Source organism: Suillus paluster, assembly GCF_016628075.1.
Source record: "Suillus paluster strain FC165 chromosome Unknown EDB91scaffold_8, whole genome shotgun sequence".
NCBI lineage: Eukaryota > Fungi > Basidiomycota > Agaricomycetes > Boletales > Suillaceae > Suillus > Suillus paluster.
Window position 1 is genome coordinate 515897 of NW_024537568.1, and position 26216 is coordinate 542112.

The following is a 26216-nucleotide window of genomic DNA, read 5'->3' on the forward strand; positions in this document are numbered from 1 at the left end:
CCTTTTACTGGAACTAGTGGACCTCCAATTTCTAGTTATGACGCATCCATTTGTGTTTTGTTTCTTGCTTTTGACCTCGTCTGTTCTTCCATCGCAGTCTTGTAATCTATCATTTGCCTTGTTCCTCCTCATCAGAGCTTTACTTGTGCTCTCACAACAGACTTAGGGTGTTGCTGACAATGGTCAGCAGCAGTGTAAAATACAAGGTAGGGTGGTCATACATATTTGTACACTGTCCTCAGTGGCATCATGGGCAGGAACAATGTATCCAGTGAGTGTCTTCACAGGGGGTTGGCATGTGAACTTGCAACCAGCTAGGTGCTTCAGACTGAAGGGATTCACACTTCTTCTGATGCCGAGTCACAGCATCGCTCCTCGAGCACACCAGATGGCAATAGAGACATTCACAGGTGGTGCTATAATGAACCATTTCAATATGACAGCCCAGATAATTCATTGACAATGTATCTGTGCAACCCTGAAACTTGCAGACAACCTGTTCCTGAACACTGATACCATGCCAGTTATCAAGATGGTTTGTGATGTGATCCTTGGTCATCTTGATGTAGAGACCACATGGCTGATCAGTCCAGTCACATAACCATGCGCATGTCAACCCTGCAGGGAGGTCCTTCGCAACAGCAACCGACCAAGTGCTGTAGGAGTCATCAACTTCCATCATGCCATATTTTTGCATATGAGGAACGTTCCCCTGAACATCACAAGTCCTGTGGCTGTTAGTGTCTATGGAGTCGGAGTCGAAAAGAGGCTCCACCTCACCACTGTCATATGAAGGACTGCAGACAGGAGATTGTTAGCATATGAAGATACTAGTTGGGTGAGTGGACTGGCCCAGACATGTTTGAACAATGATATAAAGTGAATAAATGACAGCAGGGGGTATGTAAAAGTGAAGGAGAAAACAGACTGGACGCCGACTTTTAAACCTCACAGAAAGCATGAAATAAAGGACACCTAAATGCGTACTCGAGTGTGTCCTTACGAAACTGCAGATAGTGATTTCACATTGCACCCCACAAACATGTCACAAAAAGGCAAGCCACTGTGGATACTTCAGCAGAGGAAACTTACTTTTGGCATCATTTTCGGTGTGGAACCCACTGCTTGGATTAGGCATTAATGTACAACAACATGGACCTGCCACAGCACGTTGCTCATCCTTTGTAGACCTAGACATGAAGTGTTGATGCTTCTCCAAGTGTACATGGATTTTCATGTGCTGAAGCAACACATCCCCGATGAGATGCCAAGAATTGGAACAATGGCACTTACATTCTTGTTGAATATAGTCCACACTCCACCAGAGATACCATGAGCTTCGCCAATGACACCTGAGACGTAGCCGCTGAAAGTTGTCAGGTAAGAAAGCGCGTAGTCACAAGCAGCAGGCTTGAAAAATGACATGTATATGTGGGGTCAGTCACATTTTTGACTTGTAAACTGGAAAAAAGCCATGGCCAACGACGAGAAACGCTGAAAAGACACGCGAAGCTAAACGGATTCCACCACGTTCTGGATTGCGGATGACAACGACGGTAGGTACGAGTTAAGGAAAAGACGTGTCTACAATGTGATGAACCATATGTGTATGTGGACGTAAGCCGCCAGGCTTACATAAACGTGCAATGAGGTTGACGTTTGTTGCCCATTCTATATACTGTAGAGATACGACACTAGCTTCGTCACGTGCAGCACGTGACACAGTCACACTTGGTGTCACAGCTTCGAATGACCCTGTGACCTGTGACCACACAAAAAATAGCTTCGCAAATTGTGATTGCTGCACCTTGGCTTCTTGTCTGATTCATATATTATTGTAAAGCTGAGAAACAACAGGTAGAATCTAGCTCGGCATTGTTGTTTTTATATGTTTTCTGTATGTTTTTCTGTATGTTTTTACCATATGTCACAAATTAGCTTCGGTCCCCAAAAAATTGGTGTGACAGTCACACCAAATAGGTTCGATTCGTCGATGGCTGTGACCCGTGACGAACCTAGTGTCGTATCTCTACAGTAGTTGTGTCGTCAGACCCAAAGTAGATCTTTGACGTGAGAATGGGAGGGCACAATATCATCTAGTAACTAAAGCACCAACTGGTACTTTTTAGATGGAAATCATCATGATATGACGTTACCGTCTACGGGAAGATATGAGCTAACCGGCGATATGATAGAGAGCATATAGCTCGTATTGCCCTCATTATATGTAAGATGAGGGCAGCACACTCACTTTGGTTAACACGATTGAGTCAAAGGCTTGAAGCTGTATTGTTGCTGTGTTTATGATGCGAGGCTTGTATATTAAATTCGCTCGAATAACTTACTAGGTTGTGCCAAACTGCCAGCAGGCGCCAGTGCATGAGGCATGTAGGTAGGCGTTGTTTTGGTCTGTTGTTCGAAAGCTTCCAGGAGTTACCTTATTCGGGACCGTGGTCTGGCTTCCACATGGGAGGATGCCGCGTGCTGAACATACGCTCAGCACGCATCCACGAGGTACTTAAAGACCGTCTCTGTATCTTCTGGCCACACTTACAGTCGCCATGGCGTATGAGCCAAGGCCCTCAACAGACCAAGGTATGATTTCTAGTCGGCCAGATATTATCTATACTTGTTGCTTACATTGAGAACAGAGTCTGCACCTCTCTTGCGAGGTGGAGATGATGATCCTCCTCAAAGCGCTCAGTCACACTCTCCTCCCCCATCTATGTCTCGCAAAATTGCAGACGTCATCCAAGAGCCGCTCACAGGTCTCACCAAAGTCCTGCTTGTTGAAGTTCTCATACTGCTTCTCATTAGCTCTGTCTTTATTGGCCTATTCGCTGGCGCACAACACAAACTGAATCTACGAAATGGTATCCCTGGTGGTGGAGACGGCGGTGGAGGTAATACCACCCTGACCAAGACCGCAACCGCTACAGTGACTCACACGACTACTGCTGCCTCAACTATAACTGCCTCAACTATAATATCCGGTATTATAACCACCACCACTGCGGTGTCTACGGCGTTTTCTACGGTCTTCGGTACAGCCACTACGACCAAAATTGCAACGACTACTGCCACGAAAACATCTGTGTCTACCTCAATTTCCACTTCCACTTACACGACGACAGATGTTCACACGCGCACGGTGATCGTCGGGCCAGAACCTACAGGACCTCCCGAGAATCCTAGTCCGCCTCCATCGGTAAATCTGCTTGCATATATTTGAATTGTGTCTCACCATTTATAGGATAAGTGCCTCACTCCAGATTGCATCGTCTTGTCTGCATCCATTCTATCCTCGCTGGACACATCACAAGATCCTTGCGAAAATTTCTATGACTTTGCGAGTAAGTCGGCACGTGGTTTTGTATCGTGTCTGCTGCGTTGCTTAATTATAACATCAGACGGTGGTTGGATCGCCTCGCACCCCATTCCGGGTGACAAAAGTGCCATCACTTCCTTTTCGGTTCTTTCGGAAGAAAATGCGCAAGTTATTCTCAAATTACTTGAGGGCGACTCATCTACCCAACACGATTCTTGGGATGTCCAACTTCTTCGCAAGATTCATATACTTCACACTTCATGCATGGATGAGGCACGGCTTGATTACCTTGGCCAAGAGCCGTTACAGAAGTTCGTCAACACGATTCGGAAGCTTTACAGGGGAAAGAATACCCAAGCATATACCATGAATCCGAGACAGGGCTTATCCAACGCCTTAGGTTTCCTGCACTCTCGGGGTAAGAGTCGTTTGTTTGACCTTGCGTTACCCATTCACTCATGCTATGACTTAGGTGTTGACGCACTTTTTGAGTTTAGTATTGAAGGCGACTCTGGCGCTGATCCGAACAATATGATTCTGTGGTTCAGTCAACCGAGCCTGGGACTCCCCTCCAAGGTTAGCTCCAAAATTTCGGAACCTTTAACTCGTCTAACAAGTATTAGGAATACTACAAGGACAAGAGCGTCCTCACCGTATATCAGGACGTCATCGAGCGCCTCTTATCTTCCTTGAGAGATGACAAAGTTCTTAGTCAACAGAACCCAGGAGTCATCCTTCAGACGGAACAACTCGAAGACAATGTCTGGCCCCCCTGGCCCTGGCCACCTTGGGATGAAGATGGCGACGATGATGACAACGAGGATGGTCGAGAACGTAGCCCTGAAGATCCTTTCCAGAACGCTCGCGAGCTTGCGCAGAAAGTTGTCAAGTTCGAGACTGAAATTGCGGATGCAACACTCGACCTGTAAGTTAATGCACGTCTCACTATTTTGCATACACTCACCGGTTATATCACTATCAGTGACAAGCTGCAGCAAGATCCGTTCGGGACGTATAACCCAACGAACATCAACACTCTCAAGGCTGAGCTGTCGCAGATCAACTTCCCGGATTACTTTGCCACATTCACGCCTCGTGCCTTCCCAAGTCGTGTTATCATCACGTACAAACCTTACCCGAACTCCCTATCGGAGATCTTGAAGAGGACACCAGCAGATGTCATCGAGGCATACCTCGTTGTGCGCGCGTCGTTAGAGTATGCTCCCAACCTTGGTCAGACCACTGAGGCTTGGAAGGCTGTGAGAACTCTACAAGAGACTTTATATGGCGTAAAACCTGGTGTAGTCGGCTGAACGCTCCCAATTTTGCATGACCAAGATCGACACTGCTTTGGGTTTCGGTACTGGAAGATACTTTGTGAACCAGACGTTCCCTGGCGAATCAAGGGAGAAAGCGACCAAGGTCATTGATAGTGAGTGGAGATGTTCAACCTTCAGAATACTGTTGACTTTTCATTGCTCAGATATCATTGACGCCTTTGAGAAATCCTTACGCCGCATCGAGTGGATGGACGAGGAATCCGCGCGTAAAGCTGCCGAGAAAGCTGAGGCTCTTCACGTCAAGGTTGGCTTCCCTCTATCCCCAGACACGCGTGATCCACGTTCCCTTGTCTCCTACTACACCCTGGTAAAAGTACATGTGGACACCTTCTTTGAAAATATGCTCAGCGCTGCGTAGGTTGCACGAATACCCGCTTGAACCAAATACTGACCGTATATTATATAGTTCCTCCGACATGTACAAGATGTGGCAGAAAGTCGGCAAGCAGAGAAATCCCGACGAGTGGGAAATGACACCAGCAACTGTGAATGCGTACTACAACCCTCCTGCCAATGAGGTAAGTGAAATCGTACGTTCGAAGATGCTGGACTGACAAGGAGCATACAAGATCGTCTTCCCAGCGGGTATCTTGCAACCCCCCTTCTTTTCTGAGAGCTGGTGCGAACATAACTCACTATTTCTCGGTCCTTTCTCATCCACGCTTCTATTTGCAGGCCTGGATACCTCTCCTATGGCTCCTTTGGAATGGTAGCCGCGCATGAGTTGACTGTAAGCTCGGCACATTGCGCTCCCCATAAGCACTGACTTAAGTGATATTAGCACGCATTTGACTCCTCGGGTCGTCTTTACAACCAACAAGGAAAATTAGAAGAGTGGTGGTCACGCCAGACCAGCGACGCATATCAGATTCGCCAGGACTGCATCGTGGAGCAATACTCTTCGTATACAGTCGAGGATGGCAAGGGAGGACTCGTCCACGTCAACGTACGTTCCATTTTTCTCCCTGTTTTATAATAATTGACCAGTTGATCCACAGGGAAATCTGTACGTTCATGGACATGGGGTTTTCAGCTAGTGAATGTTACTGACCGATAATCTTCCAGTACTTCCGGGGAAAACATCGGAGACACAGGTCTGATTCAGGCTTACCGGGCTTGGAAGGCACAGTATGAAGATTCATACGATGCCGGAAAAGAATACTTGCTTCCCGGTCTTGACTACACGCGGTTCGCAACACTAGATGTATTAATATCACTCAGGGACTAACGGCACGTTTAGGGAGCAGCTATTCTTCATCTCGTTTGCACGTACATGGGCAATGAACAACAGGCCTGCTGACGCAGTAAGTGTTTTATCCATCTCAAGAGCCATCTCAATATAATCGTCCAATAGGTTCGACGTGTCCGGTCGGACCCTCATTCGCCGAACCGGTATCGCACTGAAGGCACTGTTTATAATATTCCAGAGTTCGCAGAAGCCTTCAAGTGCTCAAAGTATGCCAAGGCAAGTGCGAGCACACGATGCACAGACCCCTGCTGACACGATATATCACAGCTTAATCCACCGAAAGAGAAGAGATGTATCTTTTGGTCTTGATCTGATGTTTTCGATACCTTGTCTCTATGTGTCATTCGCTCTCCTTTGATGGATATGTGGTTCGAACACTGCACTCCTGTACATTATCTATTCAAGCATGTCTTTATCCCTTTACATCCGCTGTGCATCAAGATGTTTGATCTGATTCAAAGTTAATCCATCGTCACAGAACTCCTTTTGTACTTGGAACATCGTCGCCACCAGTACGTTCGATGGCTTGTCTGATTGCAAGGGCAAGTGCCTTGAACGCAGATTCAGATCTGTTAGTTGCTGAGTGAGTGGTGTCACTGGATTAACTGACAGTGGGCAAACACACCTGTGGTGGTCGTTTTCGCCCCGCAGGACGTCGACGTGAAGAGTCGCACCAGAAGCTATGGCAAAAGAATAGAATATATGAGGGATCATTTCTGTTGACAGATCTCCGATTTTCTCCCTCTTTAAACCCAGATCTGTGACACAGTACGGTCTGGAGCAAATATCAATAACAGCTCGAGAGAGAGCCTGGAAATTGTCAGACGGGCATACAATATCTAAGCTTCCTATTAGTCACTCACCTCATCTAATGGTGCAAATCCAGTACCGTATCGACGAATTCCACGAACTTCACCGAGAGCTTCCTTGAAAGCCGTTCCGAGGGCGATGGCACTGTCCTGTAATCACCACGAATGTATTGGTCTGCGATCCCTTCAAATCAAGAGGATATACAATACTTATCTGCTGTGTGATGGTCATCGATCCATAAATCTCCTTTGCACTTCATAGTGAGTGACATCCCTCCATGCTTTGCCAAGGCATGGTACATCTATTAAGCTCAATCAGCCGGAGGTCTGGAGGAAAAGAACGATCATTCATACGTGATCCAGAAAACCAATACCCGTCGATATCTCAATTACCTGAGCATTTTGTGATCCAGGAGTACAGTCTAGATTGATAGAAACTTCTATCTGTGTCTCGTTGGTCTTTCTTGAGATCGTAGCTGTTCGTGCTGCCATGTCGAATCTCGATCGACAGCCAATATGCACGCCGAATTGGGACGTTAGAAGGCTTTGGACAACAAGAACAAACAACCATCTAAAAGATCCTGAACAACAGCAACAAACATCCACTTATGGCTTCTCCGCTTCTTCGCTCAAGGTCAGCACTGCGAACCGTCCTTGGGCCACAGACCCGTCAACGATCATTATGTGCCAACCGGCCTAGGGCTAGATCCCTTTTCAACTTTTTCCGCAGGTCTGCCAAAGCCAGCACAAGCAGAACCTGTCCCGTTGTTGACTGAGGACAACTTATTTCATCCGTTCTCGAAATCTCCGTTCCCTGCAGTACGTGCTCGGGGGGAAGCTATACAGTCACTGGCCACATGTCCCGTGTGTGCCTCAGGTCATAGTAATGCTCATGCGCACCCGAAATCGCAGCCTCTCGCAGTGAAATTTGAATGTCCCGACTGTGGTTTCCCAACACATTGCTCGCAGGAGCATTGGATGGCTGATCAAGAGCACAAAAAATATTGTTCTAGACTTCGGGAAGTCAACGAGGATGAACATGATCTCCGAAGTGGTCGAAAATTGCACGAATTTCAGATGCCTGGTGCGTCATCTAGTCTTCCACTTTGGACATTCCAATTAATTCACTCACCAGGACCACAGGCTTACGAGGAGGCTATATCATTCGCGAATTGGGACGTATTTTGGTATACACGCGGATTTCCCTCCATGGACACGGAACGTTCGAGAAGACATGCCAGCAAAATTCTTACCTATCCACTTACTATTGGTTCAATTCTTCATCAAAATAGTGGACTGACTTTAAGCAACCAACGAGTTACACCTGAGGGAAGCCGCTCACTTGCAGGTAGGTGTTTACCAAATCCTTTCAGAGTTTGCCCTCAAAATAACATCCAGCACTGCGCACTACGCTGCATGTCCCTCCTGGAGCACCTGACACAGAGGAGGCTGGTGCCGCAAAACCTCAGATGCGCATATTCATCCTCGGCGCTCGCGCCGAGTCATCTTTGCCACCGCATGCCTGGGAGCAACTTTGCATGTTGTTCCCGTCCTGTCATTTTCACCTCTTCTTTATTGGACCACAAGTCTCTTTGCCAAGACCGGCTAATTCTCCCCCTCCGAAGCCTCCCAACGAATCTGTAACGAAAGAGGATACCATCACCGGCGAATCTGCGGCAGAAAACGTCTCCACGACACGCACATCCACTGACACTGCCAAGCAGCAGGAGGAGGATATACCAGTGTATGTGCCGAATGTCTATGAACCTCCAACACCGGCACCAATCGCGCGCCTTAAGCGCACACGATCATCAGTCGAACTCTACGGGATTCCCTCCTACACTGTTCCTTACACCCCTCAGCTGACCATCACTGGACTGCAAGCGAATTACGCTGAAGTCCACGCACAGTTTCAGGATACCTTCGATCCCTACACAGACGCCTTCTTCCTCTTCTCCCCTGGTTTTGGCTTCCCGTCGCCTAATTCTGTATCCGAATTAGATGGCAAGCCTTACTTGCAAGTAGCTTCCCCAACAGAATGGGGCCCTGTTGTACCAGCCCTACTCGCAACTCGTTGTGCCATCTTTGTGACAGGTTTTTCCCCTGCGGACGTTGAGAGAGATATTCGTTCCATCGAGACTGCACCAGACGTCGCTGGTGAGTTCGAGTGGGTGATTACTCCGGGAGAGAATGCATTTGGCAGTGAAAAATGGGAGGTCGCAGACTTTGATCCTAGGGTCATGGTGAAGACTAACTGGGGTGTTTGGGGCATCAGGGGCAAGGGCCGAGAAGTGAGAGAGCGTAGCTCTTTTAGCTTATTCTAGAATGTACTTCTCGGCACTATGGTTAATCTACTCGGACCACAACTCCAGACGTTCGTTCCGAAAAAACCCGATTGCAGCATATTAATATCCCGCAAACATAGGCAGTTGCTATCGGCGTAGCGTTAAGTCATAACCAGAACTGTACTAGGTAGAAGGTTGCTCCCATCTTTGATTAGTGATGCCCAACGGAGAGGACTTGACCATAGTGGCGGGTTCGTGACAACAGGACTAATATTGCATCATTTACTCTGGCAGCGCTCTGAACAGGGGGATGAATCAGAGAGACCAGAACCGGTTGGGGTCAGTTGTAGTCATTATGGAGGGCAGTAACATCCGTTCAAGAAAATACCATGCCAGGAGTGGCTGATAGGGCCACTGTGAACAACGAGTGGATGAGGCACTTCACAGCTCAATCACACCTCAAGGTCACGCAGTGGGATCATTGGTGTCCTAACGGTGAGCAAAGTCTTGGACTTTCCAAGTGACCTGCGAAGACCCATTCGCCACGAGTCGACACCTCATATGTGATGATGTATACCAAAGCCAGAGGCCGGCGAACACGAAACACATCATACTAGCCAGTTTTTTCATGGTGTAAGGGACACACGAACCACTCCCTTAATCCATTCGATCGGCCTGAGAGCCCTCGCTCTCCTGGTATCTGCGACTTGCATGTTAACATCGCGGCCAGCGGAAACAGAATAATGACTTGCATCGCGCTGGAGGATCGCCACTAGTAGCAATCATCCTGAAGCTTGCGGGGAACGCAGTAAGCTCGGGGTCGCCACTGCTTGATTGAACTTGATCAAAAGACCCTAGATAGGAGTGATCACCCCATGACCTAGACGGGCTGGTCACGAGTCTACCCATGAATGCATGACCAACGTACTGCGCTTTGACATATTACAAAAAGAAGGTCACATTGGACCATGAATGGGGGAAGAGAATAGAATGTAGAATTGTAATTACATGGGAGGCGTTAAGGGGCTAGTGGCGCGCGCGCCGCAATATTGGTACAAGTAATGAAGGCTAAGACAACAAGACCTATACGTATACAGTTTGCCATTGGTTCGCCGTGCAAGATAGGTGGCGATCTCCAGACTTACACCCGAGCGGCCCATCTAGATTCCGGGCTCTTCGCTTACGCTCCAACCCGTCTGTCAAGGAATGTCAATTGCGAACCCCTGTTCCAATAACTCGGAGCAAGCTCAGTTGGTTTCGACATGACTCATGATGGCATGAGGCCTAAGATAAAGTTCAAGTCGATCTAGTATGTACTACTTAGGTGACCACAGCACCAAAGCCCCCCAACACCATCGCTTAGAGAACAAGGATCGATATTCACGATCAACGACAATTACGAGCGCGCCTTTTACTTTCTTTAGGCTCGACCATTTTCACCCCCGCGTCACTTGTCTACTTATTTTGATGGACTCGCGGCTCTCTCCATAATTGTTCTGCTCGCTGATTCAACATGGCCCGTCTACAATAATCCAAGTATTTCGTACTCGCGCTTATGCACTTATTTCTCATGTATCACAACAATATCAGTTGATGAAGATTGATTTCTAGAAGTGACTGCACAAAGTGCATAAAAACATGGTAGCTAGTGTAAATAATCGGTGTTGACAGTGCGCGAAAGGCAACAAGCGGTTGCGAAGGTATGCAATGATATGCAACTGACAATATGTACATGACGGGAAATCTATAGTTGTATTATCAGTCGAAGACAGACAATGATTGCAAGTAACATTTTAACTGAGTTTTATCTTCTCTTCTGGGCGCGAGAAGACATGTGGGAGATACACAGACTTGTGGAGATTGAAGGGGAGCCACCCAAAGGGTAAAAAGGTACAAGCAGCCATGCGAGTGGTGCAGTAATCATGAGCGCTTGAAGGCAAGCGGTGCCGGGCAAAGAGGTGAAAAAAGCAGCCACGCGAGGGCGTGCAGCAGGCAAAAGTAGGATGGCACAAATGACGAGCACGAGGAACAGTATCGTGTTGGAGTATGTCAAGAGCATGTTATTTCAAGTTATTGTTATTCGAACTATTTGTTGTATTCAGTCTACATATCACTTCAGAAGGTTTCTGAGGTCTCACCATGTAATACATTCGAAGCACTTAGCCGAACGAAAAAGGACGCGAACTTGGAAGAATGCGTGCATAAATTATGAACGTCGACGAAGCTCCGAGATCAGATACTAACTTAACTTGTCAAGAACCGTTATTCGCTTCCAAGATTGAAAATTCTACAAGTCAGGTGTCCGGATCCTTGTATGGCGCTCCTCTTGTCCGGACCCGATTTCGACTCCAGGTTGGAACAGGGTCCATGTGCAATTCGTGGGCCTATATAATGCCTCTGGCGAGCCCCTACATTCATCCAGTCGCATTTGTTGTTGGACATCTTAGTATTCGGCGTATAGTTTCTGTGCAAACTGTCCTACATCAATTCGAGTATGTGCCCCACTCGTCTGCTTTGAGTTTGACTCCCCATACTAATGATATAGTTAACATGTCTTCGATCCACGAGCTCAATGATCCTGCTTCAAACACGGTCAGCCCGATGTGTCAGCAGTCATTATGTTTTTGCTTAACCAGCTTAGATTGGAGTAAGGACCTCTCCTGAGCCCAGCGAGGTCTTTCGGCAAATTTTCGCCCTGTCCATGGCCTCAAACGCTCTTTATACATCGAACGGCATCCAAGACGATCTCCTACAGTGCATACAGACCAAGTTACCCGGCATCGTCTCTGCTATCAGCGGCCAGTGGACAGTGGTATGGGGCCCGGTGATATGGAAAGCTGCGCCGGACGATGAAGAAACCGGGCCTAGTAACACGTGGTTTATCGCGCATAGTCCGAGCGTCCTCTTCGATGATGGGAAAGAACGTGAGGCATACGTGATAGCTATCGCTGGGACGAATGCCAAGGCAGGTTCTGGTGGCTGGGAACAAAACCTTGGGGTTGACAGAGTAGTGGACTTTCCCGCGTGGGTGACAAGCGGAATCACTCAACCTCCGGTACCAGTGGACCGAGTAAGCGTTGTACCTGATGGGACATATGTGGCCAATGGAACGGCCACTGGTGTGCACATCCTGCTTTCTGAGCATTCCCCTCCAGGCTCAGCTTCAGCGGGTCTCACACTTTATGAATACCTGACTGGTATAATCGCATCGGAGTCAACGAGAGTGGTGTTCACGGGACACAGTCTCGGCGGGGCCTTGTCTCCTACGTTGGCACTTGCGCTTGCTAGATCGGGTGCCCTGAAAGGGAAAGCGCTGGTGTATCCCACCGCTGGACCAAGCCCCGGCAATGGCAGCTTTGCAAATCTCTTTGCAGAAACTTTTCCAACGTCCCCGAGCACAACCCCTGAGACTCGATATGCAGTCTGGAACAGAAACATCATCAATTCTCTCGATATCGTACCGCAGGCGTGGTGCACGAACCCCACATTATCACCTGCGCAGAACATGGACAACATTCCGCCCATATACGGCGTTCCAGTTATAGAATATGTCCAACAAATCACCAGTCTCCTCAAATTCAGTGCCATCAGTTCGGACACGGTGTACATCCCACTCCAGAGCTGCATCCTTCCCGGCATCAAACCTCAAACGGTCCCAGAAACTGAGACTGAGTTTATGCGTGTTGCATTGGATCAACACATGGCGTTTTACTCCGGCGTATTTGGTGTGGAGGCACCAGAGTTAGACTGCAAGAAGCTCACAAAGAAGACGGAGGAGGAGATGTTCCTTGAATTTCCTGTCATTGGTGACATTGAGTGGGGAAAGGAACACCGAGCTGAAGTGGAGGCCGCAGTGTCCGCGCTGCAAGGCGAGTGAGGGTACACCCGACGACGGTGAGGAGTGAAGAGTTTAGGCATTCGGATGGGCCTCGGAGCGAGTGTACGTTAAGCAATTTGTATGTACGATTTGAGGGCAACTGTGATACGTTTGTGGTGATTCTGAATGAAAAAATGCTATAGGACATGTAAGTCCATTCAATTGCAAAGCGTCCGTAGTCAATATGCGAAACATTGAACACGACTACTTCAGAGCGCTGCGACAGCCTGTTAAATGTGTTTTCGTAAGTGCAGAACCAGTGTTCCGTGAAAGATGGCAATACTCACTTGGTCTCACTAGGTAAGTGGACCAACGTTTAGAAGGAAGATAGTCCGAGTCGGTCCTTTAAAATCATTACCGGTACTTTGCCGGTGCTCTTAGTTTATTCAACTTTTGGTTTGCTTGTCCGCGTACAGCATGTTACACAGTGCACACCATCACATGTACATCATGCATCAATTCGCACCGTTCTCTTCAGAGTCTCCTATACAGAATGCGGAACGGACCTTTTAAGTATTAGTACAACCCGGATTCGAAGTGGCCGCTACCAGCACCCTTGGAAAAATGAGTTTTCCTGATGGCACTGGCACGAGCCGCGGTCGGCGTCTGAGGCCTTCCTGGGGAAGACTACGACCGTTCTGCACGGTCACGAAAACGTGCCTAATAACGAAACACAACATAAAAAGAATTTATATGTGATCCGTGTTGACTACTCTGCCTGGCACTGGCACTTACTAGTTGCCGCCTACTACTCTCGCAAGTTGGCCCCCCGAGATTGCCGCGGTGCACTGGACGTCATATGAGGCATTTACACTACTTCCTTTTGGTGATCGGAACGCTCGAGCTGTAAAGGATTCCTTGAACTGGAGAAACCGACTCGGAAATCTAGCAGTGGTGGACCCGGAATACTCATGGCGTGTTACTGCTCGAGCTCAGCGTATTTTTCTAGATGCAGCAGGGGTGAACCTTTTCCTGGCCAACCTCATCGTGCGAGTCATCTCAAAAAGAGCTCGACTCAGAGGCAATGTACTCACTTCGACCCGATCAACACGGGTGCTGAACGAGTTCAGCACGGCACTCGAGGACTATTCATTATTCTGACGTTCTCAAGATTGTCGTGCGTGCATACATTCTCCTACCAGATGCACTCCAAACTAATACACATAGTATTAAGTATACATATGCTTGCTTACTTGCTGCGATTCATGGTGACCCGCCATATGCTATCACGACGAGCTCGGGCAACGCGACAGGAAACATTCCATCTCTATCCTCGAGCAGCACTGACGTCCTTGTAAACATTTTCTGTCAGTCTTTGTCGCACTGCGCACGTGAACCTCGAAACTAGGTGGAAGCATCATCCTCAGTGCCACAACGTGGTGAACTCATCAATTATAAGTGAGTTTCGAATAAGTAATTCAACTCCACATCTCTAACTAGATTGAAATTTTGAAGGATTCGGTTTGCCATGCACGTCTTTCGGCCGATCCAAAAGATCCACAACTACACTGTCAACTGACTGGCAGCGAGCTGAGTCTTATGACGTACCTTCTCAGCGATAAGTCACAATCAAGACAGGTCGAGGCATCGAGAGTCGCACTTGTAGATCACGAATGGATGCAATAGGTGCCTTCTTTCTCATCCTCGAGAGCTCAAATAGCGAAGTCATCGACAGACTGGCGCCTCTAGCCAAGCACATCTCTTAAGAATGTTCAACACCACCTTTACCTCTATATCTTATGTGGCTCTAGCACTGGCGAGTGGCTCATTCGCTATCAATGCAAAACGTGGTCTGGCGTTTGCTGATTCTAACAATGCTGGTGATATCGCTGTCGCCAATAACGCCCAGGTCTCTTGGGTATATGACTGGGGCAGTACCGCGCCGAGCTATCTGGAAAACACAGGCATGAACTACATTCCCATGCAATGGGGTGCAGACGATGCCGAGAATTTTGCGGCTGCGGTGCTGGCTCAAAAAGCAAAGACAATCTTAGTAAGTTGTTCAAGTTAAGAGAAGGCGCTCCCTCAGCTAAACTTCTGCCGCAACTCAGGGTTTCAACGAACCTGACCTTTGTTCCCAGTCGAATATTACACCTGTGGCTGCCGCGTCATTGTGGATGCAGTACATACAACCTCTGAAGAAAAACGACGTCCGGCTCGGTGGCCCGGCTGTGTCCAATGGACCATCAGGAACCCCCTGGTTATCTCAGTTCTTGGGAAACTGCACTGAATGCACGTTTGATTTCATACCTCTTCATTGGTACGGTGAAGGCCTTAACAATTTTAAAAACTACGTCTGGTCGTTCCATGGCAAATTCTCTTCCTGTCCATTGTGGGTTACGGAATTTGCATCTACTTCTTCGAATGTTAGTGGTGAGTATCCGTCATCTCCGACGCATCAACGACCTCTGCAGCTCTTGTTTTATAGAGGTGGAAGACTTTGGCATTCAAGCAACAAATTTTCTTGATGGGCTGGATTGGATTGGAGGGTATGCCTGGTTCGCATTCTACGTAAGTATGATCGGACACGTTTTCCGCAGAACATGAGCTGATGCGTATTGATATAATCACGGCAGCACCAGGAATCAGGCTCCCACTACAGTAAGAGTATTCTGACTCCTAACAAGCCTCGCCTGAACTCGAAATATTCAGGAAAATTTTGGAAGGAATCACTGTAATGACCCTAGCAATGCAGCAAAGGAGAACATATCCATTAATGCTCTAGCAAGGCAGAGGGCACTGCACGATGCTGCTGCTTTTGATTCACCATAGAGCTCTGCTACCCCTAGTTCCCTAGTTTGCCACCAATTGAACTGAATTTGCTTGATGATAATCACTTGGTGCAAAGTAGACTCGTGACCAGCCCGTCTATGAGGCAAGCCGTCGATAGACGGACTGGTAAATCTGGGTTTGAATTTCTCACAGTAACGTGATGTCTGGCCAATGAGAAAACGAATGTTTTTCGACGTGTCAGATAGAATGTAAAATAAATGATATAATTATCTTGTTATTAACGCGACGCGACGCGAACTATACTACCTGCAAGTTCAATGGACCAATCTTCCATCATCCAAGCCATTCACAATGCTTCTCTTGATGCGCTGGATCGTTTTGCGCGTGATTTAATCAAAGAACGACTCCCCATCAATTATATTCAGACCCTCAATACTAATGACAAAACGGATGCACTACGAGCATGCCTGATTGTCTACGTTCTGACGTCAACGGCCATAGTACCACATCAATTCCAGCTCGAAGCTGTTCTAGCAACATTGAATGGTCGAGACAGCATCATAACTGCAGGAACAGGCAGTGGAAAGACGTTGTGTATCCTAATTCCTGTCCTACTTCGTCCAGGTACTGTGAGTATGACAATTTCGCCGCTCAAACGGCTCCAGGCCACACAGGTAATTTGGCTTGAGTGCAATAACTTTGCGCACATACAGAATATTCTATTACAGGTCCTCGAGTCCACAAAATATGGTATACCTACAATCTCAATCAACGAGGACACTCCAGCGGATCCATCTCTCTGGGAGGTAAAACCAAAGCTTGGTCATGTATTGTAATTTGTGCATTGGAGCTAATGTAGAGCAGTTGATTCGCGCAGGAAATTTTACTCATCTTATTGTTTCGCCGGAACAATTATCGATGTTCAATGGCCATCTTCCGCACCTTGCACGACTTCTTCGACAAGATCACACCTTCACTCGACGTATAAAGCGTGTACATATTGACGAAGCTCACAGCATCTACACTGCGGGACTGTCTCATCACGGTGAAGAAGCTTTCCGACCAGCTTATGGCAAGCTTGGTGAACTTCGTGTGCTCCTTTCCAAGGGCACGACATTTCAAATGCTTTCGGCTACGCTTCCACCTCACATTCTCTCAGCTGTGAAACACCAACTTATGATGCCACCGGATCATATCTACCTAGCACTGTCAGCAAACCGTCAAAATATTACCTACGCAATGACGCCCCTCATCGGGGGCCCCCGCAATTTTCATAATTTTGACTTCCTGATTCCAGCAGAGTATAGACCACCAATGATGATTCCGAAGACACTCATATTCCATGATAATAAGCAAGAAGCTGTGGATGCGGCTGCGTACAATGATTCCCATCTACCGAAACAATTACAGAATCAAGGAATCGTGAAACATTACCATAGCAACATGTCAGCAGAATACCTTCAGCAAACTTATGAAGATTTTGCATCAGTCTCGGGCACTTGTCGCATCATTCATGTTTCAGTTTCTTTCGACCAACTGACTCTGCGTCTGGGAGAAGTCGGAACAGCCTCAGAGGTGCGTGGTGCTGTGATATCAACGAAGCCAGAGTCTACCGAACGATTGAAATCACTATCCAGGATGATCGAAGAGTCTCGCATGATGTTGCAGGCAGTGATAGACCAAAGACAGTAATAGAAATAGCGATAGTTATAAGGAATAAGTTACGATGAAACGTCCGTCGAACGATGCTGCCCAGCAGCTAATGTTCTGTTGTCGAAGTCGATTGCAGACAAGGACTTGACGACTCTTTGCAAGGGCTTAGCAAAAAGCTCACATGGTTTTGTTATGCCCAAAAAGGTTTATACGTCACATTACTGTGAGAATCCGCTCGACATCCAAATTCAAACCCAGATTTACCAGTCCGTCTATCGACGGCTTGCCTCATAGACGGGCTGGTCACGAGTCTAGGTGCAAAGTACATGACTGAAACCACAAAGGATAGTGTGTTGAGCCAGGCCATAGTGTCAGATTGAAGCATAAAGGTGTATGATTAGACACAGACCTGGATGCACTGGCTACTCCCATCTCTAGTATATGTGTCATATACCAGATCCAACCGCTCCAATACTGATATCCGCTCCGCTTTCCGACCCCCTCCGCTCCATCCTATCACAACCCTGCATTCCGCCCTACGCTTCGCTCGACCACTCAACCGGTCCCCTCCCATAACATCTCCATTCAACTGGACCTCTTTCCCCTTTTAGATATATGCTTTCCCTTTCGGTACTTAGACCTTTACTTCTGGATCACCGGTAATTCCTATTACCGCCTGATCACTGATCCGACGCATACATATTGATATCTGCCCCAACCTATGTCTTTCCTATGTAAAGTACTTACAAATGATATCCTTGGTACATAGCTTTACTACATAGTTATCCTGTTCACTGCCTCATACATAGAAGTATATAACATATCATGTACTTAGATATTTTCCCTTAGTCTTAATATTACTTGTCTTCTCGCAGTTACCTCTTGTGGGAATTCTCAGTAGGACCCTGCCTCCTCTGGACACAAGTCTCAACTTGTTGTCACCTCCAACCCTCCGACCCTCCGCTCCGACTTAGAGCCATGCTCTAAGTCTTTCCCTTGTTACCCCACCCTTATCAATATTCTCCTATCACCCCTTTTCCTATCCTCTACATTATCCTCTGCCATCTCTGCTCCTATCAAATATCCCCCTGGTTTCTACCCACCCTCCGCATCGTTCCCCGCCTTCTCTGCTCCGCTCCTAGTCGGTCTGCCACTAGCAGCTCTTACTTCCCGACCCTCAAAGTGGACCTAAGTGGTCCACTCGTCCTATCGTCGGACAACGTCGGATCCACTCCAAATTTGGGGCACGTACTCAGCTAAGGGCACAGTGCAAGAGCTGAAGCCAAGCCCTGACCCCTCTGCCTCTTGAGCCGGCACGGTACCTAACAATATGCTTCCATACTTCTCCCACAGTTTTGTTGAAGTCAGGAATATCAGAGACGTCAGAGGAGATGTCAGAGGCAATAGATGAGTAATGAGTTGCAAGTGCAACCAAGGGTATGAGAGAATGACACTTTGACATTGGTCCAAACCTACCATATTGCAAAGTGTCAATTCCTATGCTATGCTAATATGCCAATTGTTACGCTAACTTACTATAAAGATATGAGTAGTGTTGTACAAATATCTCAGTTCTTACTAGAGACTGAGATGTGAGTACCATTGATTATTTTCTATTTTCATTATGCTAACAGACCAGTAGTATATTTTTCTACTAAGTACATCACTTGAGTAACAAGTTCTTACTAGAGACTGAGATTATATTTTTCTACTAGCCCGACAAGTCCCACATCCACTCACCTCTGATCACCACAAGCTTCTCTTCAAATTCCTGGCTTCTCCAGGACCTCTTGGGGCTCCATGGGAATTACCCCACAACACCAAAAACATCACCCATTTTAGTAATCTCCACAATATCACACCTTCCCTACTTCACTGCAGCTTCACCACTACACCACAATAGGTCCCCCTTTGTATCTGAGTAGTAGTTTTGTATATATATGTATAATATAATATAATATAATGAACCACCTTTTTTATTCATTTGTGTGATAGGTCTCCCTCCAGGGCCCTTTCAAAATGATGTAGGGTACAAAACATTTTCGCACTTTTGTCCCTTTGATAGGGAAGTGTTCCAGGGCATTAAGAACATGTTTAGGAGTATATATGAAGAGACCCATCTTTATTTGACCCCCTGAAGCGCCCTGCATTAATAAATATAGCATACATACAGGAACATACAAAATATGTTCCATGTGCTTATTTCTAGGTAGACATACTTTGAAAAATAATCCCCAGCATCTATTCAACATTAGGAACAATGTATCAGGAGACCAGGACCATAGGACAAGACCTTGTTGTATAGTGTACCCCTCCTCTCCTAGTGGTATACCCCCTGTGAATTTTTCCTGTAGGGTCAGACTGTCAGAACCATGCCTAATGGGTAGGAAGGAGGTTATGGAAGGGCTTAGCTTCAGCTCGTGTGCTGCGCTCCTTAGGCAAGTATGGTGCCTGTAACTTCAAAGGACAGATAGAAATGGCCAGAGATCAACTCCGATGTGCTCAGACAGGGGTATGGTTGTGGGGGACTACATCTGACGCACTCTGATAGAGGTAAGACTATGAGGGACTAAGTCTGAAGTAGAAAGTAAGGCAAAGCTGTCAAAAGATAGAGGCAGAGGTCGGCGAGACCAGTCTTGGAGTCAGAAGAGGTAATGGACAAGACTTTAGTTGAGTCAGAGGTAGTTAGGATAGATTCAAGTCTATATTCATATTGTATAAACTTCTCTGGGACACATGGGGTTTATATACTATAGGGATCTGGGCTATGCAGCACAGTGTAGTGGAGTACAAAGTAATAATAAAAGGAACAATGAACTATAGTATTTAACAATTGTAATTGAAATGGAGGATTGGAGCATACAAGGTACAAAGACTAAGCAGAAAGCGGAATACACAAAGGGAACTTGGAATGGTCTGACAGGTACCTCGTACCTTGATTGAGTCAGGGGTGGAGGTATGTACCTGACATTGGAGTCATGTATTCAGCAATGGAGGCACATAGATGAAGGTGGAGGACTAAGAATGAAGGTGGAAGATGCTAGTTGAGGGTGGAAGTGACTTGTGTGGATCATGGATATGACACAGACCTCAAGGAGGGTAGGGGGTCTATTTCTATGTATATTTATAGTAGATACATCACATAGCTAGCCCAGGACACCTACAGGATCCTTCTACAGGAACAAAATTTGACAAATCACATTTTTCACATTTTTCATGTTTCTGACTACTCTATCCTTGCATGAATAATCCAATCTGTTCATATAATTAGCATAGCATATATCCTTGCTTTTTATGACCAGGATCAGCTCACAATAGGCCATAGTTTTGAGATAGTGTATATACTTGCTATTTCTACTGATAAAAGGCCCATACCTTCAAATTATCAAACTTTAATGATTAGACACCTAGAGTACATTTCACATATATTCAGTATCATGGACCCAAAATTCCCGCTACGGTAGTAGTGGGTTTTGTGGTGTCATCCTTGAAAAAACCTCATCTTTCAATTTCTGGCAGAGAAATGAGTAACTTGCCTTTTTTAGTGCTTTGTTCGCACAGGCTTTTCTCACGCCCTTGGATGCTTTGGTTTCTTCGCTGCGTCTGTTGATCTTCCTCAATCGTCGACTATGTCTTCTATTTGTTATCGAGTCCTTGGATCTTTCGCTGATATCCCTGCTTTTATTCGTGTCAATGATGCGAGTCCATATTCTTCCATCTCATTGTCTTTCCTGCACAGTTGCAATGTGCCGCGTTCTGTTTCTAATCATAATGGTGTGGCTGTGGAGTCGAGTTCTGGACCGGCGCGTGTTCCTACTGTCGACGGCTGGTATAATTCTCAACAGACGTTTCTATCCGCCCATCTGAATGGGTGTGATGTTGAGCTGGGCCATGATTGGCTCGTATTTGTAAATGCGAGGTTCGATGGCTTTTGATTTCTTCGGCCTTCGGAGACAGATCTCGCGCAGCTTTCTGCTGGTCATAGTTGGAATTTCCAGCCCGAAGGTACGTGCATTCTAGATTTATTACATGGATTGTTTTCTGATTTTTGCAGTAGATAACATAATTCCTTCTGCGTTTGCTGTTAGAAACCGAAAAGATAGTTCAGCTACCCAAGTGGGTTTATGTCTAGCTACCCAAGCAGGTTCATCTATTGCCCAAACGGTTTTGTCTCCGTCGCCTTCTTTGTGTTCACCTATCCTAGCGAGTAATGAACATAATATCGACAAATTTTTTGATGGTTATGAAACCTTGAAAAGACCAGCGCTGATCGCATTAGCGATTTCTCATGGAGTTCCGATAAACATTGATTCATCTATAGAAAGATTATGGGAAGCTATCTGTCAACATGTTGGATTGGGACTTTGTAGTTCTCCATCATCGCGATCATTTGAAGGGTGCAAGTCTGTAAGTCAAGAGTTCCTCATGTCATATGATGATGAAGGAGCTGTGCTTTCTACGAGGATAGCGTTCTTGATGGCAATGTTGATGACTACCAAACGACGTCCTTTGGAACGATTGTTGAAGGCGAATGAAGTTGGTTTTGAATCCAGATTGAAGAAGGGACGGCTTCGTCGTATACTGAAGAAGCATATCAAATCACTACAGAAAGCAAAGGAGAAATCGTGTGCACGTATTCACAGCCAAGTGCAATTGCTTGATTGTGAAAACCGTTGTCGTCAGCTTTGTCGTGACTGGCCCCAGATTCCGTCCTCGCAGTTGAAACGTCGTCTGGTGCAGATGTTCAAGGACGAGACTTCTTCAGAAACATTGGCCACGCTCACTTGTGCATCCTGTGCCAAAAGTGTTTTGTGCTCTGAACGGACAATCACGTCTCTGGAAAGCGTTGATTTCTCTCCGTTGCGCAGACCTGACTGACAAGAAGATCAGCACATGTCGAACGACTATTTTGACGGAGACTGTCCTTTGCCTCGGCTGCCATTTGCAGATTCTGATGGTCCGCTTCGTGATTTGATGCTTGATCCTTCTGGAGTGAGACAATGTGGTAAAGACGACTTCCAGCTGTCTTTATGCAATGTTTGTAACAAAAAAATCAAGAAGGGCAAATGTCCGGCTCTCAGTCTTGCAAACCGAACTTTTTTGGGAGATGTGCCTGATGAGTTAAAGGATCTGATGGTCGTCGAGGAAGCAATGATTGCTTGTAGTTGTGCGAAGTGCTGGATCGTTCAGTTGAAGGAAGAAAATCAGGACCTGCAACTTCCTACCAGTCAGCATGGAATAAAGGGCCACATAATCATTTATCCTCAGCGTCCAGAAGGGATCACGAATGTCTTGCCTCCGACGGTAGCTGATATTATCACCCCAATCTGCGTCATTTTCGTGGGCTCGTGTCCTCCAACTCGTGCGTGGCTCGAAGAAAAAGCCAAACCTTTGATAGCTTGTAGAGAAAAGGTTCGTGCCGCATTAGTTTGGCTAAAGAAACACAACCGCCTGTATAAGGACATCACCATTGATTTCGATGTTTTGAATTCTATGGAGGAAAAGACATTGTTGCCCTTTCACGTCGACCATGTTCTTCCCAGTGAAGCACGCGATTCGTTGACATCAAAGTATGATGCAACCGAGGCAGTGCAGTTCGAAGATCCATCTGATTTGGGTGACCCTCCCACACCATCTGATGATCAATCGCGTGCGGCTGAACTGCAAGTTAATTTTGAGAGTGTCGTAGTTACTGATGTTGATGGCAATGCATCTGCAAATGAGTTGCGTGCCGCAGCAGTTTGTCATATCAAGAACAAAGGTGGTGGATATGTTCAAGTCCCTCACGATCCTGAACCTGTCAATGAATTCTTTGAACCGGACCTCTTTCCAATGATTTATCCCACATTGTTTCCGTACGGACTGGGAGGATTTGAGGACCACCTGTGTTCTGAACCGTTATCGATCAAGAGACACGTCAAGCACCTGTTCAACCTGGCCGACTGTCGTTTTCAGGAACATTATTCATTTCTATTCACGGCATTCAACATTTTACAGCAGCGTAAGATTCTGTTACATACATCTTTGAAAGTGAAGTGGGACTCCTTCCCAGAAATAGCCACCAACCTTGCTGCTGTTTCGCCATGGGCTGTACATTGTGTCACAGAACGCGTGGCTTGAGGGGACACTGTTTCTGCAAACAATGAAGATGAGCAGTGTGTGTTATGCTTAATGAAAGAGGTGCAAGTGATAACTTCACAAGTCCCAGGATCTGCACATGCAAGAGCTAACATGCGAAATGAAATTCGTGGCCTGATGTGTGAATGAGGGCTACTGAGTTTTTATGTCACCATTAATCCAGCTGATGTTTATAACCCACTCATCAAATTTCTTGCCGGTGCTGAAATAGATATCAACAATCTTCTGCCAGGGGAAGTGCCAAAATTCTATGATCAATCTATTCTCATAGCTCGAAATCCAGCTGTCGCAGCTAAATTTTTCAATATCTACATGAAAGCTTTCATAAAGTGTCTTCTACGATACGAGGGAAAGGGAACAGACCTTCAGGAGGGCATACTTGGCACTGTCAGTGCTTATTATGGTTGTGTTGAAGCCCAAGGCCGAGGAACCTTGCATTGTCATATGATGATATGGCTCGAAGGTGGCCTTAATCCCAATGAGATTAAGGACTGAGTATTACGAGATGAGGAGCAGGGTTTTAAAGAACGTCTACTTCGATATTTGGAAGATACCATCTCGACATGCATCCCTGGACTTCCAGAAGAAGACATATCAATGCCCAATCAAAATTTTCATCCGTGTTCAACTCGCAGAGTCAAATTTCAGAACATGGATAATGGTTTGGTAGAGCCGATGCACAAAAAAGATATGCACCTCCTCGCTAAGAAATGCCAGACTCACCGGCATTCAAAAATGTGCTGGAAATACTGGAAGGGCCCACCTGAACCAAAAGAATGTCGATTTGATCTAGATGAGAAAAATGTTCATCCGATAAGCCTGACTGATCCGGTCACAGGTGAAATTACCCTAAAGTGTTTAGATGGTCTGGTGAACCATTTTAACGAGAGCATTTTGGAAGCCATGAGATGCAACATGGATATTAAATTCATCGGATCAGGACCAGCCGCGAAAGCAATTCTGTATTACATCACTGACTACATTACAAAGTCTCAGTTGAAAACTCACGTTGCATTAGCTGCAATGGAAACAGCGGTACACAAATTAGAGACGTACAACCCAAATGATGATGATTGCACCTTACGAGCGAAGAAGATGCTTCAAAAATGTGCTCATTCGATGATTTCGCACCAAGAGCTGTCCGCTCAGCAAGTCTGTTCATATCTGATGGATTTCGAGGACCACTTTATGAGCCATGAGTACCGTGGTTTGTATTGGACCAATTTCGAATCCTTCATCGAGAAGTGTAGTCCAAGTCCTGAATGTAATTGGTCATCAGCAGTCGATGACACCATGCCAAGTATCACCCACGATTGTGATAATGATACCGAAGGGACACAGGATGAGCTTGTTGAAGAACAGGAGCACAGACCTGTCAAAGGAACCCTTGATGATAACGGAGCCTACATCGAACAACTTCAAAACGATGAGATCAGGATCGGCAGTGACAATTTCGGAAACCTCGTGCTGAAAGCTCAGGTTCTCATTCGGCAGAAGATATTCTTTATTCTTCGGCCAAAACACGGCCTTCTGGAGAACTTCAGATGGGGCATTATGAATCACGCACTCATTTTCTGCGAGTGAGACGACAAGAAAATCGATTTATACCTGTTCCGATGGGTCCCAAAATGCCTCGCAGAGATCAGGAGCCCATGTACCCCAAATATTGTCGCCTGATGCTCATCCTCTTTAAACCCTGGAGATCTATATCTGATCTGAAACAAACAATGCAGTCATGGACTGAAAGCTTTGAATCGTTTAAACACACCTGCAATGACAAGGTTATCGCCATCTTAAACAACATGCAAATTTTGCATGAGTGCAAGGACAGCCGAGATGATCATTTCGCGAATCGCCGACTTCGACATAAGCTTGCAGGCATCTCGCATGAAACGCCCAGCTACAGTAATGGAATCAATGAAGAGGGCTTGTTCACAGACAATACCGATGAAGATATACTCTCTCATCTAGAATCAATGGACTCCTGTCATTCTATACACCAGTCCATGATTAACGACGACCTGATCTGTTGCCTTCAACATATGGAATCATGTCAGTTCTTTGACAGTCTCTTGCGTGTTTCGGATCCCGCAAATCCTGCTATGGACCATCCTGAAAACGACAATCAACTTTCTGAACAAATCATTCAAAATATGGAGCAAGAGAACGAATGGCGAGACTGCTATGAACAAAGGCGAAAAAAATGGAAGAAAAATCAAGCTGCAAATGATATTTCAAAATCTGACCTGCACCATGCTGCGCCATCAACGACAATTGAGATGCTGCAGACAACGCCATCAGAAACACATGAGACCCTTGTTCCAGGTATCCAGAGCCATACTCATCCAATTGATGAATTTCACGATGTGAATAGTGACCGTGTTGCTGAAGAATGGTCATTAAACGACGAACAATCCAGGGCATTCAAACTAATAGCAGAGCACAGTCAGGCGAGCAATCCCGAACCTCTAAGAATGTTCATTGGGGGACCTGCTGGAACTGGGAAATCAAGGGTTATCAATGCTCTAAAAGACTTCTTTGTAAAACGAAACCAAGCACAACGATTCAGACTTGCCTCATACATGGGAGTAGCTGCACGGAACATCTCAGGTATGACCCTGCATGCATCACTTCTATTAAATCAAAGACATAAATCAGCAGCAAATACCAAAACAAAACGAGACCTTACTGCGATGTGGGAAGGAATTGACTACTTATTCATAGATGAGGTATCCATGATAAGCTGTGATTTTCTCACCAAAATTCACGATGCACTAGTTGACGCCAAAGGAAACACTGCCCCG

At 46.3% G+C, this 26216-nt stretch overlaps 10 protein-coding genes across 10 annotated transcripts; 8 read left to right on the top strand and 2 right to left on the bottom strand.

The window, feature by feature from the left end:
* Positions 1–360: 360 nt before the first annotated feature.
* On the bottom strand, positions 361–1425 carry EDB91DRAFT_1079099 (uncharacterized protein; the record flags this gene model as incomplete). The annotated part of the gene is made up of 6 exons (XM_041315092.1): positions 361–416; positions 517–797; positions 988–1007; positions 1093–1121; positions 1159–1240; positions 1294–1425. The coding sequence occupies 6 exons, from the start codon at positions 1423–1425 to the stop codon at positions 361–363; spliced, it is 600 nt and encodes a 199-aa protein (XP_041181001.1).
* A 1012-nt stretch (positions 1426–2437) lies between these two features.
* Positions 2438–6341, top strand: EDB91DRAFT_1111892 (Metalloprotease). The gene is made up of 17 exons (XM_041317772.1): positions 2438–2595; positions 2652–3208; positions 3254–3353; positions 3411–3746; positions 3801–3904; positions 3952–4253; positions 4311–4627; positions 4667–4750; positions 4812–5022; positions 5075–5186; positions 5238–5287; positions 5344–5398; positions 5450–5618; positions 5757–5856; positions 5909–5972; positions 6023–6133; positions 6185–6341. Exons 1-17 carry the CDS (start codon positions 2562–2564, stop codon positions 6224–6226), a joined length of 2748 nt encoding a protein of 915 aa, XP_041181002.1. The 5' UTR covers positions 2438–2561; the 3' UTR covers positions 6227–6341.
* Positions 6342–7273, bottom strand: EDB91DRAFT_1111896 (IGPD-domain-containing protein). Its single transcript, XM_041317773.1, has 5 exons — positions 7081–7273; positions 6941–7028; positions 6781–6878; positions 6543–6727; positions 6342–6486 (listed from the first exon to the last, which is right to left on the bottom strand). Exons 1-5 carry the CDS (start codon positions 7216–7218, stop codon positions 6390–6392), a joined length of 606 nt encoding a protein of 201 aa, XP_041181003.1. The 5' UTR covers positions 7219–7273; the 3' UTR covers positions 6342–6389.
* Positions 7274–7309: 36 nt separating this feature from the next.
* Positions 7310–9127, top strand: EDB91DRAFT_1111899 (zinc-finger of mitochondrial splicing suppressor 51-domain-containing protein). The gene is made up of 4 exons (XM_041317774.1): positions 7310–7410; positions 7457–7810; positions 7862–8074; positions 8125–9127. Exons 1-4 carry the CDS (start codon positions 7335–7337, stop codon positions 9048–9050), a joined length of 1569 nt encoding a protein of 522 aa, XP_041181004.1. The 5' UTR covers positions 7310–7334; the 3' UTR covers positions 9051–9127.
* Positions 9128–11385: 2258 nt separating this feature from the next.
* Positions 11386–13243, top strand: EDB91DRAFT_1344694 (uncharacterized protein). The gene is made up of 4 exons (XM_041325812.1): positions 11386–11503; positions 11559–11603; positions 11653–13117; positions 13179–13243. Exons 2-3 carry the CDS (start codon positions 11562–11564, stop codon positions 12886–12888), a joined length of 1278 nt encoding a protein of 425 aa, XP_041181005.1. The 5' UTR covers positions 11386–11503; positions 11559–11561; the 3' UTR covers positions 12889–13117; positions 13179–13243.
* A 1353-nt stretch (positions 13244–14596) lies between these two features.
* On the top strand, positions 14597–15435 carry EDB91DRAFT_1047547 (uncharacterized protein; the record flags this gene model as incomplete). The annotated part of the gene is made up of 3 exons (XM_041313331.1): positions 14597–14881; positions 14940–15261; positions 15317–15435. 3 exons carry the CDS (start codon positions 14597–14599, stop codon positions 15433–15435), a joined length of 726 nt encoding a protein of 241 aa, XP_041181006.1.
* Positions 15436–15956: 521 nt separating this feature from the next.
* On the top strand, positions 15957–17133 carry EDB91DRAFT_1023759 (P-loop containing nucleoside triphosphate hydrolase protein; the record flags this gene model as incomplete). Its single annotated transcript, XM_041312605.1, has 3 exons — positions 15957–16295; positions 16350–16427; positions 16486–17133. Coding segments are annotated over 3 exons (1065 nt in total), but the record flags the coding sequence as incomplete, so codon positions are not given.
* Positions 17134–22425: 5292 nt separating this feature from the next.
* Positions 22426–23394, top strand: EDB91DRAFT_1047338 (uncharacterized protein; the record flags this gene model as incomplete). The annotated part of the gene is made up of 1 exon (XM_041313318.1): positions 22426–23394. The coding sequence occupies one exon, from the start codon at positions 22426–22428 to the stop codon at positions 23392–23394; it is 969 nt and encodes a 322-aa protein (XP_041181008.1).
* Positions 23395–25028: 1634 nt separating this feature from the next.
* Positions 25029–25253, top strand: EDB91DRAFT_1047353 (uncharacterized protein; the record flags this gene model as incomplete). Its single annotated transcript, XM_041313320.1, has 1 exon — positions 25029–25253. A coding segment is annotated over one exon (225 nt), but the record flags the coding sequence as incomplete, so codon positions are not given.
* Positions 25254–25811: 558 nt separating this feature from the next.
* On the top strand, positions 25812–26060 carry EDB91DRAFT_1004256 (uncharacterized protein; the record flags this gene model as incomplete). Its single annotated transcript, XM_041312284.1, has 1 exon — positions 25812–26060. A coding segment is annotated over one exon (249 nt), but the record flags the coding sequence as incomplete, so codon positions are not given.
* Positions 26061–26216: the final 156 nt, after the last annotated feature.

Coding starts and splice junctions, on each gene's coding strand:
- EDB91DRAFT_1111892 (XM_041317772.1), top strand. CDS start 2,562: ATGGCGTATGAGCCAAGGCCCTCAACAGACCAAG. Junction 2,596..2,651: donor AAGGCCCTCAACAGACCAAG/GTATGATTTCTA, acceptor CATTGAGAACAG/AGTCTGCACCTCTCTTGCGA. Junction 4,254..4,310: donor GCGGATGCAACACTCGACCT/GTAAGTTAATGC, acceptor TATCACTATCAG/TGACAAGCTGCAGCAAGATC.
- EDB91DRAFT_1111899 (XM_041317774.1), top strand. CDS start 7,335: ATGGCTTCTCCGCTTCTTCGCTCAAGGTCAGCACTGCGAACCGTCCTT. Junction 7,411..7,456: donor GACCCGTCAACGATCATTAT/GTGCCAACCGGC, acceptor CTTTTTCCGCAG/GTCTGCCAAAGCCAGCACAA. Junction 7,811..7,861: donor GCACGAATTTCAGATGCCTG/GTGCGTCATCTA, acceptor TTCACTCACCAG/GACCACAGGCTTACGAGGAG.
- EDB91DRAFT_1111896 (XM_041317773.1), bottom strand. CDS start 7,218: ATGGCAGCACGAACAGCTACGATCTCAAGAAAGACCAACGAGACACAG. Junction 6,879..6,940: donor CGATGACCATCACACAGCAG/ATAAGTATTGTA, acceptor CGTGGTGATTAC/AGGACAGTGCCATCGCCCTC. Junction 6,487..6,542: donor GGCGAAAACGACCACCACAG/GTGTGTTTGCCC, acceptor AGCAACTAACAG/ATCTGAATCTGCGTTCAAGG.
- EDB91DRAFT_1344694 (XM_041325812.1), top strand. CDS start 11,562: ATGTCTTCGATCCACGAGCTCAATGATCCTGCTTCAAACACG. Junction 11,604..11,652: donor ATGATCCTGCTTCAAACACG/GTCAGCCCGATG, acceptor TAACCAGCTTAG/ATTGGAGTAAGGACCTCTCC.